Genomic DNA, 16,629 nt, shown 5'->3' with positions numbered 1-16,629 from the left:
TGAAGTATTAAATGCTGAATCAAATCATTTATTTTTAATACAGAGTGTAACACAGAATTCTTTTTAAAGTAGTATGAAATATAGTATCGTAAGTATCACTTAGAACTTTAAGGAAGAATGGAAATGTTTAATTTGCCTAATGTTTGACGTGCAGGTGAAACAGTGTGCAAAGCACTTACAGCAAAGCGTTTTTGTCTAGGTGAGAAGGATACTCCAAAGTGCAGTGTCGTGCAGCCACGACAGTAGTACCCGTCGATATTCCACTGCAAAATCCGTTGAAGAGAGAAGCTGTTCGTCGGAAACGGTAATACTGCCGAGCATGATCGACCGTTGTTCCACTCCTAGCTGCTCTGCAATTGGTACACCAAGTTGAAGAGCTGGTACGATAACTTCATCAGCTGCAAAAAAACCACACATTTGATGCCAATGAAAAGTTCCATTGAATCAGTGCAAAGAAGCATTTTAAAGATTAGTTATACATTTCCTCGACCTGTAGGGTTGATCCAACTTTGCAATAATAATTATCTCCTCCAGAGTGAAGTATGTCATGTGACCTGCTTTATAGCGCGATTAGTCGCAGTGAATTGTGAATTATGGTATCTAAATTGAATGCTGTTGTCTTGTTTTTTTTTTCCTTTATTGAATTTCGATTCCCCCGAAGGGGGCGGGCTGGCAGCAGCTTAGTACGCTGCTTGTCAGCCTACAGAATTTTTAAAACATCTGAAGATAAGAAACAATAAAAGCAGGCGATAAAACGGTGGCTTAAACTGTGAAACGGCGGAAAATTGTGGAAAGTTAAAACATAAAACAAAGGGTGGGCGATGCTAATAAAATACACAGGAAGCAGACAGGTAAAATAGTAGACAGACAATTAAAAAACACGGGGACAGTCTGGTTTCTGTTCGCAAGAGATATAAAAATCACACCAAGTGACTGTATGATGTCCGTTCGCAACTCTTCGGAAAAGACGCACAACACTTAACAATCACTGGAAACACTGCACTAAAAAGTCGGCACGAAGATGACACACCACAGCCAAGGGCAGATGGGGAGGGGGGGGGGGACCTGGACAGATGGGGGGAAGAAAAAGGGGGGAGGAGAGGAAAAACGAAAGGGGGGGAACCGACGGAGGGAAAGGACTCAAAAGGGGGGGGGGGGGTTCTTGTTTGCCTGCCTTTCCTTTATATAGGAAAGACAGACAAAATATACTATATATATATACTACGTAAAGTTAAGGTGGATTGGGGGGGGGGGGGGAGGGCAGGAAAAGAAAGGACTTATGAGATCAGCTACATCGGGATTTTATGCGGAATCAGCGGCGACGAGTGAAACTCTGTGCCGGATCAGGACTCCGGCTTACGAAGCAGTTGCGTTATCCAGCGCGCAACCCAGCTACAGTGTTTATCGCAATTGCGCGAAATATCTCGGCACGCTCCCCGGCCTATTCACACTCCTACCTAGCGCCACCTGCTCGCAGTCCCCGTCTATGCCATCCGTGCTCGCTAATTTTAGATTACCGCTGGAGGACGACGCAAATCTGCATCTGCACTGATGTTTGTGAATTCATATGCCATCAAGGCGTATCAGTTACATTATGTGATCAAAAGTATCCGGACAATTCCAAAAACATACGTTTTTCATATTAGGTGCATTATGCTGCCACCTACTGCCAGGTACTCCATATCAGCGACCTCAGTTGTCATTAGACATCGTGAGAGACCAGAATGGGGCGCTCCGAGCAACTCAAGGACTTCGAACGTGGTCAGGTGATTAGGTGTCACTTCTCATATGTCTGTACGCGAGATTTCCACACTCCGTACCTTGTAACGGCCTGCGCGGCTTCCCCCGTCGGAGGTTCGAGTCCTCCCTCGGGCATGGGTGTGTGTATTGTAAGCTAGTTTAAGTTGGATTAAGCAGTGCGTAAGCTTAGGGATCGATGACCTCAGCACTTTGGTCCCACAAGACCTTACCACAAATTTCGAAATTTTCCACACTCCTAAACATCCCCAGGTCCACTGTTTCCGATTTGATAGTGAAGTGGAAACGTGGAGGGACACGTACAGCGCAAAAGCGTACAAGCCAACCTCGTCTGCTGACTGACTGAGAGCGCCGACAGTTGAAGAGGGTCGTAATGTGTAACAGGCAGACATCTATCCAGACCATCACACAGGAATTCCAAACTGCATCAGGATACACTTAAAGTACTACGACAGTTAGGCGGGAGGCGAGAAAATTTGAGGGCCGGCCGAAGTGGCCGTGCGGTTAAAGGCGCTGCAGTCTGGAACCGCAAGACCGCTACGGTCGCAGGTTCGAATCCTGCCTCGGGCATGGATGTTTGTGATATCCTTAGGTTAGTTAGGTTTAACTAGTTCTAAGTTCTAGGGGACTAATGACCTCAGAAGTTGAGTCCCGTAGTGCTCAGAGCCATTTGAACCATTTTTTTTTTTTTTTTTTTTTGAGAAAATTTGAATTTCATGCTCGAGCGGCTGCTCGTAAGCCACACACCATGCTGGTAAATGCCGTACGACGCCTCGCTTGGTGTAAGGAGTGTAAACATTGGACGATTGAGCAGTGGAAAAAAGTTGTGTGGAGAGACGAATCACGGTACACAATGTGGCGATCCAATGTCAGGGTCTGGGTATGACGAATGCCCGATGAACGTCATATGCCAGCGTGTGTAGTGCCAACAGTAAAATTAAGAGGAGGTAGTGTTATGATGTGGTTGTGTTTTTCTTGGAGGGGGCTTGCACCCCATGTTGTTTTGCGTGGCACTATCATAGCACAGGCCTACACTGACGTCTTAAGCACCTCATTTCTTCCCACTGTTGAAGACCAATTCGGGGAAGGCGATTGCATCTTTCAACTCGATCGAACACCTGTTTATAATGCACGGCGTGTGGCGGAGTGGTTAGACGATAGAAACAACGCCGTGCTGGATCCCAACGGTCTCGTATCACTAGCAGTCGAGATGGCGGGCATTTTATCCGCATGGCTGTAACGGATCGTGCAGCCACGACTCGATTGCTGAGTCAACAGATGGGGGCGTTTGCAAGACAACTACCATCTGCACGAACAGTTCGACGACGTTTGCAGCAGCATGGACTATCAGCTCTGAGACCATAGCTGCGGTTACCGTTGACGCTGCATCGCAGACAGGAGCGCCTGCGATGGTGTACTCAACGACGAACCTGGGTGCACGACTGGCAAAACGTCATTTTTCGGATGAATCCAGGTTCTGTTTACAGCATCATGATGGTCGCATCCGTGTTTGGCGACATCGCGGTGAACGCACATTGGAAGCGTGTATTCGTCATCGCCATACTGGCGTATCATCCGGCGTGATGTTTTGGGGTGCCATAGGTTACACGTCTCGGTCACCTCTTGTTCGCATTGACGGCACTTTGTACAGTGGACGTTACATTTCAGATGTGTGACGACCCGTGGCTCTACCCCTCATTCGATCTCTGTGAAACCCTACATTTCAGCAGGATAATGCACGACCGCATGTTGCAGGTTCTGTACGGGCCTTTCTGGATACAGAAAATTTTCGACTGCTGTCCTGGCCAGCACATTCTCCAGATCTCTCACCAATTGAAAACGTCTGGTCAATGGTAGCCGAGCAACTAGCTCCTCACAATACGCCAGTCACTACTCTTGATGAACTATGGTATCGTGTTGAAGTTGCATGGGCAGCTGTACCTGTACACGCCATCCAAGCTCTGTTTGACTCAATGCCTAGGCGTATCAAAGCCGTTATTACGGCCAGACGTGGTTGTTCTGGGTACTGATTTCTCAGGATCTATGCACCTAAGTTGCGTGAAAATGTAATCACATGTCAGTTATAGTATAATGTATTTGTCCAATGAATACCTGTTTATCATCTGCATTTATTCTTGGTGTAGCAATGTTAATGGCCAGTAGTGTACGTGAGATATTTTAATACTGGCGACCTCACTCGTCCAAACCTATATGGAACTTCCTGTTTGCCTACAATCATGAAATTTGGCAAAAAGGAGGGTTTCACGGTACAACCAACGCCAAAAATGCGAAAACCCTTTAATAATAATTTTTGTCATTTCTTATTTGACTCTATTTGTCCGTTCGTCTGTTTTTTTTCTCAGGAATGGGTTGACGTATCAAGTTGAAATTTATGTCACATGCCAAGGTCTATAGGTTCATGACGGTGTAATAAATACAAGCTTCTAAGTCACTGCAACCAAAAGCTAGGACCACTTAGGTCATTAAAACCTACAATGTGCTTCCCGTTAGCCTAGAATCATGAAATTTAGCAGGAAGCAAGGTACTGCAATAAAAGTAAAGGGAAAAAAATCCGAAAACTGTTAATTTATCTATAGGAAGAATGTTTCTTTTTTTATTTGTTATCCGATGTCTAACTTGAAATTAAAACAATCAGTAGTTCTGCATTCAAGCTGGCTGGATCGCAATGATAAAAGTCAAACATCAGGTTAGGAATGACGTTATTGCTGACATGGTGCGTTGTGAAATTTATCCATCACCAGATATCCAGGAGTGATTACTTCACGTAGATATGGCGTTTCAACTTGTATATGAAACAAACATTCGCAGATCAGTCTGCGAATGTTAATTTCATCCATCATCAGACATCAAGGAGCGATGCAGAACTGTTGATTGTGATAATAATGGTCGCCTGCCTCCTGCATGACTTTTTTTACATTTATAGTTCTAAAATTAAAACATTCTCAAAATCTTCACATCCCTGGGACTGATATCTTGCCAGTATCAATGTTGATAACAGGTAAAAACGGTCGAGATTCTCTATTTCCAGAATGGGTAAACTATGTACACGTAATTAAGTTCGTGCGGACCCCCCAGTGCATGAGTCCTACTCATGCATGGCCAGTTTCTTTTTATTTTTTTATATGTCCCTTTTTCATTTACCTGTTCCTTACACGTTCCATGGCTCGTTAAATATTCTACTTCGGATTTCATACAGCTCTCGGGAACGTTTTTAATTCTCCGTCCCATAGTCTGGGTCTCGGCCCCATGATCTGGGTCTTCCCCCCACGCACATCCACCTTTCCCCTTTCCCTTGCAAGTGATGAAGCATCTGTGTGGTAAACAACTGAAGAGTGGTAGTGAGATGTAGATGGTTTTCACACATTGGCTCCAACACAGTGCAGAATACGTTTGTTAGAAAAAAAAATGCGAATCTTTATCTGCCTAAAGGAAAAGTGACCCAGTTCCAGTGGGGAACATGTCGAGATGTACCTCAGTGATTACTGTAACAGTCGCTGTACGTTTTCCCAAGGTTCCTGTTCTCTCTACAACGCAGGTGAAAACCAGCTTCTACAAGGGGCGTTCAAGATGTAATGCAATACTTTTTTTCTGAAACCAGGTTGCTTTTATTCAGGATTACAACACACTGTATTAATCCTCATTCTTTTCGCTACAAAATCCTTTTTGTCAACATAATCTCCGTTCAATGCGACGGCCTTACGCCACCTTCGTGGGAGTACTGAATGCCCGCATAGTACCACCTTACTGGTAGTCGTCGGAGCCGACATATTGCAGCATCAGTGACCTCCCCACCATCCACAACATACTGCGTCCTGCGGAATGCATCTCTCATTGGACGAAACATATGTAAGTCGGACGAGGCGAGATGGTGGGTGTAGGGTGGATGAGAAAGAACAGTCCAATGAAGTTTTTTGAGCGCCTCTCGGTGCGCGCACTATTGTGAGGCCTTGCGTTGTCATGGAGAAGTTCGTTTCCATTTTTGTGGTGACAAACACACTGAAGTTCTTTCTTCAATTTCCTCAGGATAGCATAACACAATTCAGAGTTGATCGTTGCATCATGAGGGAGCACATCAATAACCCCTTCAGAGTCCCAGAAGACCTTCGCCATGACTCTATTGGCTGAGAGTGTCGCTTTGAATTTTTTCTTCGTAGGAGATTCTCGTTTTGTTTCCGGTTCAAACTGATGTTTCGCCTGCGATGATGACAAAACATTGTGCACGATGAGTCTCATAAAGCGCAACCAACGTCGCACGCACTGTCCCTTGTTGCTCTTTACGGTCTTCTGTTATGCGGCGAGGAAGACAACACGCACATACCTTTGAGTAGCCTATCCCAGCAATGGACGTGTGTGTCACCACTACCAACAGAGACGTCCAGTTGTGCAGCGAGGTGTTTGATTGTAATGGTTCAAATGTCTCTGAGCACTATGGGACTTGCTGAGGTCATCAGTCCCCTAGAACTTAAAAGTACTTAAACCTAACTAACCTAAGGACATCACACACATCCATGCCAGAGGCAGGATTCGAACCTGCGACCGTAGCGGTCGCGCGGTTCCAGACTGTAGCGCCTAAAAACGCTCGGCCACTCCGGCCGGCTTGATTGTAATCATTTGATCTCATCGAATGAGAGTGTCCACACGTTCCAACACTGCAACAGTTACAGATTCGAGAGGCTTGCCGGCACGTGCAACCTTGTTGCGATGATGACAGGCACTTTGTTTTTGTTGACTGCCAGGTCTCCGTAGACGTTCTGCAAGCGCCTATGAATATCAGGGATGCTCTGATTTTCCTCCTATAGAAACGCAATGACATCTTTCTGTTTGGAACGCACCTCCTTTAACAGACGCCACTTTGACGTCTACGATGGCGCCTCTACCAATCGGAACTTCATGAAACTAGAGGGGTTGAAGCGGGAATATTCCACGATATCCCACAACAAATGTTGCATTTATTTAACCGAAACTGGCCGAGAAAAGAATGTGTTGGTTTACTTATTTAACGCCCCACGTAGTTAACACTCGGAGAATGTGTTTGTGTCTGTGTGCCGGCCGGGGTGGGCGAGCGGTTCTAGGCGCTACAGTCTGGAGCCGCGCGACTGCTACGGTCGCAGGTTCGAATCCTGCCTCTGGCGTGGATGTGTTTGATGTCCTTAGGTTAGTTAGGTTTAAGTAGTTCTAAGTTCTAGGGGACTGATGACCTCAGCAAGTCCCATAGTGCTCAGAGCCATTTGAACCATTTTGTCTCTCTCTCTCTCTCTCTCTCTCTCTCTCTCTCTCTGTGTGTGTGTGTGTGTGTGTGTGTGTGTGTGTGTGTGTGTGTGTGTCTGTGTCTGCGTGTGTGGAACTGACCTCCTGGTAAGTCTCCCTGGAGATGGTGATGAGCTTCCCCACCCTGAGGCGGAGGGGCTGTCCTGCACGTACCATGAAGATGAGTAGCGAGCTCTTGAAGCGGCCGTCGGCGTCTGGCCAGTGGCAGCTGTATGCCGAGTGCACGAGTCGCTCACTCTGCAACAGACCAAGATAGCTCAGGAAATCATATGAGCACATGAATGAGCAGTGTAATTGTGGGACATTCTTCTCTTACGTGCCTTGAAATCTTGTTTTTGTTTAGGTCTTAAGCTACAAGTAAGGTTCTTTACAATTATTTTTATTTAAGTACACTACTCGCCATTAAAAATGCTACACCAAGAAGAAATGCAGATGATAAACGGGTATTCATTGGACAAATATATTATACTAGAACTAACATGTGATTACATTTTCACGCAATTTGGGTGCATAGATCCTGAGAAATCAGTACCCAGAACAACCACCTCTGGCCGTAATAACGGCCTTGATACGCCTAGGCATTGAGTCAAACAGAGCTTGGGTGGAGTATACAGGTACAGCTGTCCATGCAGCTTTAACACGATACCACAGTTCATCAAGAGTAGTGACTGGCGTATTGTGACGAGCCAGTTGCTCGGCCACCATTGACCAGACGTTTTCAATTGGTGAGACATCTGGAGAATGTGCTGGGCAGGGCAGCAGTCGAACATTTTCTGTATCCAGAAAGGCCCGTACAGGACCTGCAACATGCGGTCGTGCATTATCCTGCTGAAATGTAGGGATTCGCAGGGATCGAATGAGGGGTAGAGCCACAGGTCTAAACCTGAAATGTAACGTCCAGTGTTCAAGGTGCCCTGAATGTGAACAAGAGGTGACCGAGACGTGTAACCAATGGCACCCCATACCATCACGCCGGGTGACACCAGTATAGCCATCACGAATACACGCTTCCTATGTGCGTTCACCACGATGTCGCCAAACACGGATGCGACCATCATCACGCTGTAAACAGAACCTGGATTCATCTGAAAAAATGACGATTTGCCATTCGTGCACCCAGGTTCGTCGTTGAGTACACCATCGCAGGCGCTCCTGTCTGTGATGCAGCGTCACGGGTAACCGCAGCCATGGTTTCCGAGCTGATAGTTCATGCTGCTGCAAACGTCGTCGAACGGTTCGTCCAGATGGTTGTTGTCTTGCAAATGACCCCATCTGTTGACTCAGGGATCGAGGCGTGGCTGCACGATCCGCCATTCGGATAAAATCCCTGTCACCTCGACTGCTAGTGATACGAGGCCGTTGGGATCCAGCACGGAGTTCCTTATTACCATCCTGAACCCACCGATTACATATTCTGCTAACAGTCATTGGATCTCGACCAACGCGAGCAGCAATGTCGCGATACGATAAACCGCAATCGCGATAGGCTACAATCCGACCTTTATCAAAGTGGGAAACGTGATGGTACGCATTTCTCCTCTTTACACGAGGCATCACAACAACGTTTCACCAGGCAACGCCGGTCAACTGGTGTTTATGTATGAAAAATCGGTTGGAAACTTTCCCCATGTCCGCACATTGTAGGTGTCGCCACCGGCGCCAATCTTGTGTGAATGCTATGAAAAGCTAATCATTTGCATATCACAGCATCTTCTTCCTGACGGTTATATTTCGCGTCTGTAGCACGTCATCTTCGTGGTGTAGCAATTTTAATGGCCAGTAGTGTAACTGTCCGTGACTAAACACTGACCATGGACCTCGTCGAGGAATGGGGCTTGCGTGTCTCAATAACACAGGCAGCCGTACAGTACGTGCAACCACATCAGAGGAGTACCTACGAAGAGTGTGGGACAGCTAGTGTGGCTGACAACACTGTGAGAGATCTGGCAACGCGGTGTTGTTCTACCTGTGTAGAACGGTGTGTTCATTCATTCCAGTTGCTCAATCCAAGTTTCAGCCCAAGTTTCAGCTCTACAGCCATCACGTAATTATTGAGTGCCTCTTCAATAAAGCTGTGTTCTTATTGTGTGTTACGAAAATGAAGCAAAGGAATTCAGAGCAATGAACGTTATGCCATAAGGTTTTGTGTTAAGTTGGGGAATCCGCAAGTGTGTCCTTTGAAAAGTTGAAACAGGCTTATGGGGAACATTCCTTATCAAGAGCAAAAGTTTTTCGCTGGCGCAAATCATTCTTGGAGAGGCTGAGAACACAATGAAGATGAACCTCTCTAATGGAGACCTTCAACTTCAAAAACCGTTGAAAATGTCGTACGTGTGCGTCCTCTTATGGGATCAGAGCAGTTCTTAACAATAAGGATAATGGATAACCTAAAAAATTTAAACGCTTTCACCGTACTTCAAATGTTGACCGAAGTTTTGCACATGTGGAAGTTTCGTGCCAAAAAATTATGCCGAAAAACCTCACAGCTGAGCTGAAGGAGAATCGAAGAAACGTGTGCATTTATCTTCTTGAGATGACTGCCAGTGACAACGAATAGTTGTCGTTATCACAGGTGAAGAATCTTGGATTTAGTAAGATCCTGAGGCAAAGTGGCAAAGTGAGGATTGGCACCTGAGACATCTCGACCAAAGTAGGGACATCGTTGCATAAAGAATTTGTTCCTCCAGGACGAACTGTAGATCAAGTTTTTTTAGAAAAATGTCCTTGAAAGCCTCGCGAAAAGGGTGCATCGAGAGAAACTGGACATTGCAAACAAGTGGATGCTGCATCATGACAACGCTCTATTTCCCACGGCCACTTCCAACACGGAATTTTTGACCTCAAAAGGCATTTCTGTTGTTCCACAGCCCCCCTGTTCTACGTCCATGTGACTTTTTTCTTTTGCCGATATTGAAAAATGTATTGAAAGGACTTCATTTTGGGACTCTGAAAATCATTCAAAAGAATCTCACCGACATGATAAAGACTCTACCGTTACAGCACTGCTACCAAGACTGGGTAGCAACGATTCGTCGGTATGTAGCTGTCGAAGGTAACTGCTTTGAAGGAGACAATATTGTTGTTTGAAAAAATATATATAATAATTTCACAGATAAAAAATCGGTCTCATTACTTTCCTCATATACCTCATATGAAGAGTCCAGATTGACGTGTGTTTCCTGAAGGGGGTTTAAGCCTTTTTCGTAGTTTCTAGAGCAATAGTCTGGATGACGGAAAGAAACCATCATGTAACATTAGTCAACATGACCTTGCAGTGTTGGTACTCCAAACGGATGAAAACAAGGAGAATCTACAGCAGTTATTTTTCCTGTGGTCGAACAGGTCTACTGTACCGCTGGCCTAATAATGACAGTATCCTCTTCGGTAAAATATTACCAAGGCAAAACATTTCCCCAAATGGATCTGAGGACAGGGGCTAGTCGGGAGGATGTTGTAATAAAAACAAAAAATCTGCCATTCCACGAATCAGAGCATATAAAAGTACCGGGTGATCAAAAAGTCAGTATGAATTTGAAATCTGAATAAATCACGGAATAATGTAGATAGAGAGGTAAAAATTGACACACATGCTTGGAATGACATGGGGTTTTATTAGAACCAAAAAAATACAAACGTTCAAAAAATGTCCGACAGATGGCGCTTCATCTGACCAGAATAGCAATAATTAGCATAACAAAGTAAGAAAAAGCAAAGATGATGTTATTTACAGGAAATTCTCAATATCTCCACCATCATTCCTCAAAAATAGCTGTAGTCGAGGAATAATGTTGTGAACAGCACTGTAAAGCATGTCCGGAGTTATTGTGAGGCATTGGCGTCGGATGTCGTCTTTCAGCATCCCTAGAGATGTCGGTCGATCACAATGCACTTGCGGCTTCAGGTAACCCCAAAGCCAATAATCGCACGGACAGAGGTCTGGGGACCTGGGAGGCCAGGCATGACGAAAGTGGTGGCTGAGCACACTATCATCAGCAAACGACGTGCGCAAAAGATCTTTCGCGCGTCTAGCAATACTTTTTTTGTTGTTGTAATAAAACCCCATGTCATTCCAAGCATGTGTGTCAATTTTTACCTCTCTATCTACATTATTCCGTGGTTTACTAAGTTTTCAAATTTATACTGACTTTTTGATCACCCCGTAGATTCCTTAATCGCGTAGGTAAGTTACAGAATTTGAAGAGAGAAATGTATGAGTTGAAGTTAGATATGGAAATAGTGAAGTGCAATGGCAGGAAGGATACAGTATTTTCAGTAAAAAAAAATCAGATTGGTGTAATGCAAGAATAGGTCTAATAGTGAACAACAATACAGGGTGTCACAGGGAAAATGGTCAATAATCAGGGCTATGACAGGACAGACCACTCCAAGCAAAAAGCTTACTAGACTTCGGACTCTAAAATGAATACCTTATGGGCAATGAGCACTTCTTCATCTTCGAGCAAGCTCTTTACTTTCCATAATTTGGAAGGAAGAAGTACGGTACCAAAATAAAAAAAGTCTAGTGAACATGGGCTCCAAAAACCATACCTGAAGAGCTATGAGAACTTGTTCACCAGAAGAGATGTGTTTCACAGTAGCGATGACCAAGAAGTGCTTATAGCTCTTAGGGTAAGCACTTTAGAGTCCATGTTCACTGGACCTTTTCCCTTGTTTTGGTCCACACTAGCCCCTCTCAAAACATGGAAATCAAAGAGCTTGCAGTGGAAGAGATTTGTTTCACATTATCGAAGATAAAAATTCGCTCAAAACTCCTAAAGTGTGGACTTTGGAGCTCATGTTTACTATATTTTCTTTGCTTCGAATGATCGTTCCTGTCATATCCTTGAATATTTAGTATTCCTACTGAAATACCCTGTATATAAACATCGAGTGAACTACAATGTAGAGCATAGTCAACGAATAATCATAGGCAAGATAGGCACAAAACCACGACCCTTTACTATTGTACATCACAGTTTTCTTCTGGGTGGACAACACTGTCTTTGATAAATTTGAAGAAAGACATTCCACGGGCCAGTATTTCAAAAGTGCACTTCATTCAGCACTACTAATGTCGGGCATGGCCCGTTTCCAAGTGCATCTAAAACCATAATCATACACCATAATGAAAAGAAAGTTACAACATCAAAGCGATTGTAATTAACTATAACAAGTGTTGATATGTCGTCCTCGTCTCGTCATGCAAGAATCACGTGCTTTGCGTAAGCGTGCATAGCATTGACATCCGAATACATGGTCTAAAATAAAAAAATGATAATGGCTTCAAGAATTGCAGCATTAACACATTATTAAAACGCCACATCTAATGAGTAACGACAAGAAGACAAATCTCTTGATGCATAGGTACGAAACACGCCTACACACAGCTCTTTGTAGTACTGACACATGGCTACAAATGTGCACAGGAAAATTGTAACTGTCAGTCAAAGAGTGTAAATATAAAGGAACTTACAGAGCTGTCGATATACAGTTTCAGCACATCTTATGCTTTATACTGTAACATGGAAGAAGGTAGGACATATCATAATAATATTTACTGAACACCGATAATATTTACTGAACACCGATACAGAAATATTTATATACGTATCAGGACGTAATTCTTAAACGGATAGTAGATATATACAGCATATAAATTCATCACAATTTCACTAAGTGCCAATAGTACAGTACACCGTTGTACTGAGGAGAAATTAAGTGCTGGTAAAATAATGTTTTCTTAGCTATCACAAATAACAGTATGTCAGTATACAGATAAATTTAGATAATATTATAGCAGCGGAACAAGAGAGAAAGTAAAAACGCTAAGAGGCCAGTATGTAGAAGATACATAGCATTATACAGCATAAAAATGTGTTTATAGGTATCGTGACTGTACTCGGTCGTTAATAGTACAGTAAATACATCATATATGATTTAACCTTTGTTTATAAAACTGTTAATGATTTAAAATCAAGTTCTCCTTGCAAAGGCATAAAATTAGACATTGTTTAAGAAGTTGCCCATCTGGAAAATACATTCGAGTCAAGGAATTAAATTTTATATCGTTCAGCATAAAGTAAATATACATGCCTACCAGCTCGTCAGAGGATAAAAAGATTGAATGAATGTATGGTGAGATAAAAGAAATCGTTCGAAACGTTAAGGGAAACGATAATTTCATTTTGATGGGGACGTGGGGGGCGGAATACGATAGTAGGAAAAGGAAAAATATAGGAACCGACTGCAGGGGAAAGGAATGAAAGGGGGAGCATCCTATAAATTTTTGCACAAAGCAGTTTAATTACTGATAACACTTGGTTTAAGAATCATGAAAGAAGGTTACGTACGTGGAAAAGAAGTCCCAATGTTTCATTAGATTATATAATGGTAAGACGGAGATTTAGAAACCAGATTTTAAACAGCGAAACATCTCCAAGTGTAATTGTGAACTCTGATCACAATTTATTAGTTACGAATATGAAATGCAGATGAAAGCTGAAGAAACTGCAGAAAGGTAGAAAATAAAGGATATTGGATCCAGATAAGTCGAAACAACCAGATGTTCTTGTGAGTTTCCAAATGGTTATTAGGCAACGACTGACTGAAATTGTTCAGGTGGTGGCAAATACTAACATTACCGTACCACCAGTCTGATAAGTCATAGTTGCAAAATACTGTAAAATATCACCAGAGGATGAAACGACTGATAGAAGCCTACCTGAAAATGGATTACTTAGAGCTCTGAAAAAGAGTAGGAAAACGAAAAAGTGTAATGACCCTACGAATTCTCTTAGACGATAGGTTGAAGAAAGACAAATCCTCATTTATTGCACCGTTAGCTTTAGAAAAAAAACTTCTGACAACGTTAACTGGAACACATTATTTGAAATTCTATACTTATCAAGAATAAAATACAAGGGGGGGGGGGGGCAATGGCTATCTGTAACTTGTACGAAAATCAAATTGCAGTTGTAAATCGAACACTAACAAAATTAAAACAGGAGCAATGGAATGTAGACGGATTAAGAGACGATATCCTGAGAGAATTTGATTATGAAATGAGATACTGAAAGCAGTAAGTGGTTATGCTATTTAGGATGCAAACTAAACGACGTAGCAGAATACAGTGTGTACAGAATGTGTACAGGAAATAGCAAGAAAAGCTTTAGAGATGAATTCTTTATTTAATTTGTCAGGCTTGCACGTAATTTACATGACAGGTGCATTCAACACATGAAACAGCCCTGAATCAGTGCAGTTGCATCTGTTGAATGTATCACGCATGTAATAAGATCACTCCACATCTGTCGTATGCCTGTTTGTTATGTGGACGCCACCTAAGTATTTCAGTGGAATTTTGCTTTGATAAACAATTTCAGTGCAGGCCTGATTCGAAAATGAACATCTACGTTCGAAACTACTCGCCAGTATAAATTATCTGCAACGGTCACAGAATTATCGCATCAGTGTTGGTGATCGTTCCCAACAAAATGTTGGAACTACATTTTCAGGTAAAGGTACGTATTTTAACATATAAAAAGTATTTTCCTTTTTGAAACGTGCATTGAAGCACTGTATTAGACATTTTTCTTCCAGATTAACATCATTATCTTCCTCTGTCATATTTCTCCTAAATTCTTCCATCTCATACAGGTTTTGTTGTATTCTTTCAATCAGCCAGTTCTCCATTTGTATGTAACAATACACTATTATCTGCATATCCCACATACTGACACTGCATTTAGTACCCTACATGCTGTAGTTTCTTCTTCAGTATAATCAAGTTTTCTTGGTAGCCTTTCTATTTTGAATTTCGTTTTATTTGTCTTTATTTTCTCCTATTTGCTAAACGATGTTCCTACCATAGAAGTTTGTATATATTGTCTTTATATCAATAATTCAATGATTTGGTTTGTTTCTTCGCTTTCGGATTCTTTACCTTAGTTTTCACGAACTTCCAGTCATTTCCTTGTCCTTTGTTACACTTAGTTTTTTTTCTGCATGGTAGTCATTCTTTTGGTTTACTCTTTTTGAATCTAAGCCTACTTTTCATCATTACTAAGTAAATTCCATTGTGTATGTTTGCATCAATGGCTATTTAACAGTCGAATATTTAATTTCTAGATGCTGCTCTGGTGATGTAGTACCTTTCGTTCCGTCAACTGTGAACATAACAGAGTTTATTACAAGATGGGAGTCCATCCTCATCACACATCAGTTTTTTACTAATATAAAAAATTTTATATGATAAATCTGAAATGTTAAGTCGTAATAGCTCCTGTCTAATCACTATCTTTCTTATTCACGTTCCACAATAATTTCTATAAACTATGCCATTACTAAAACATTTTCTCCCTCTTTTAATGTTTTATCGATTTCCCAATTTTCTATTACCTTTTGTCACATCACAGTTCTGATGTTAGCTGAATCTGTATTATAACGAATATCAGGAACTCAATTTCAAACTTGTAAATAATAATTTTTTATTGCTATTCAATTTAACGCTTTTCGTACCTTGTTTTCTCGCCCATAATTATTCCACAATGTGATGTCGCTGTAACACTGTAGTTAACTGGCTAGAATTCTCTTTTCTCTCTCTATTTTATCCAAACAGACGCAAAATTTTACTATTCTAGAAATACCACGGAAACAAATACAGTTTTTGGAAACCTAACTCGTTACAATCCTTCATTTCGTTAGTCAAACGTCTGTAGTTCATTTAGCAAAATTTAGTATTTTGTGTTTATACTATAACAGTCATCCAAAGGTACATACTTAGTGTTAACCATTTGTGGAGATATACTAACCTGATCTATTATCATCTGTCCTGGAAGGCAGTATATTGCAGTCTCGATCACAAATCCCAGACAGCCGACCAACGATTTGACTACAGTAGATGCACGTGGGTCTTTCTCCAACAACTGTGTTAATAAAAGAAATAGATATTGAATTTAGAAAATCAGAAACTAGATTCAGTGAATGAAGGTAGAAATTAAAATAGGTTAGATATAAGAAAAAATGGAAATGTAAGACAGATGTACAGGTCATCGAATTCAGTGAGGTTTTCTACACAAGATTGACCAGCATGACTAGTCAACACCATTGATGCTTTTATTCGTCGTAAAGCATTTCTTTAAATACTCTTTGATCTCAGACACAAGATAAGATGCTAAACTTCCTTTTGGCTTCTATCTCAGGTTCTTCAGCCGACGTTTGTGTGATGATTTTTCTGACGTTTAGCCAGCACCAGTGGCCGGCATTGTCAAAACTTCACTCTCCATTGATGGTGGTCGACTGGAGTCGAGCTAACGACCTCATATCATATGTACCTGGCGCGTCAGCTTCTAAAGGCTTTTCCGTGGTCGTTACCGGTGCGATTCTCCCCTTGCTACCAGCAACGGTCGTTCGGTGCAGCACGGGAATCCAGGAACCATTCTTCTCGAGGCTTTCTTCTTTGCTGTTGAACCTACTGCCGTCTTTGTGTGTTTCTACAGCTTCCTGAACAAGCGGGTGTGATATCTCTTCTCTAAGCAAGAATTTCCGTAGCGGCGAATTTTACTATGTGGTCGGTCTCACACA

At 42.3% G+C, this 16,629-nt stretch overlaps 1 protein-coding gene across 1 annotated transcript in view; it reads right to left on the bottom strand.

Annotated features, from left to right (window-relative positions):
• Nucleotides 1–298: 298 nt before the first annotated feature.
• The window catches only part of LOC124620239 (putative odorant receptor 85d), a 110,123-nt gene continuing 93,792 nt past the window's right edge, over nucleotides 299–16,629 (bottom strand). The window contains exons 6-8 of the mRNA XM_047146907.1: nucleotides 15,858–15,971; nucleotides 7,129–7,284; nucleotides 299–398 (exon numbers count right to left, since the gene is read on the bottom strand). Of these exons, the coding sequence (XP_047002863.1) occupies nucleotides 342–398; nucleotides 7,129–7,284; nucleotides 15,858–15,971 (327 nt within the window). The 3' untranslated portion in view covers nucleotides 299–341. The remainder of the gene's footprint in view (nucleotides 399–7,128; nucleotides 7,285–15,857; nucleotides 15,972–16,629) is intronic.

This window comes from Schistocerca americana, chromosome 6 (assembly GCF_021461395.2).
Source record: "Schistocerca americana isolate TAMUIC-IGC-003095 chromosome 6, iqSchAmer2.1, whole genome shotgun sequence".
Taxonomy (NCBI): Eukaryota; Metazoa; Arthropoda; class Insecta; order Orthoptera; family Acrididae; genus Schistocerca; species Schistocerca americana.
Note: the sequence above shows the minus strand (reverse complement) of the source record. Positions and strands in the feature narration are given on the sequence as shown.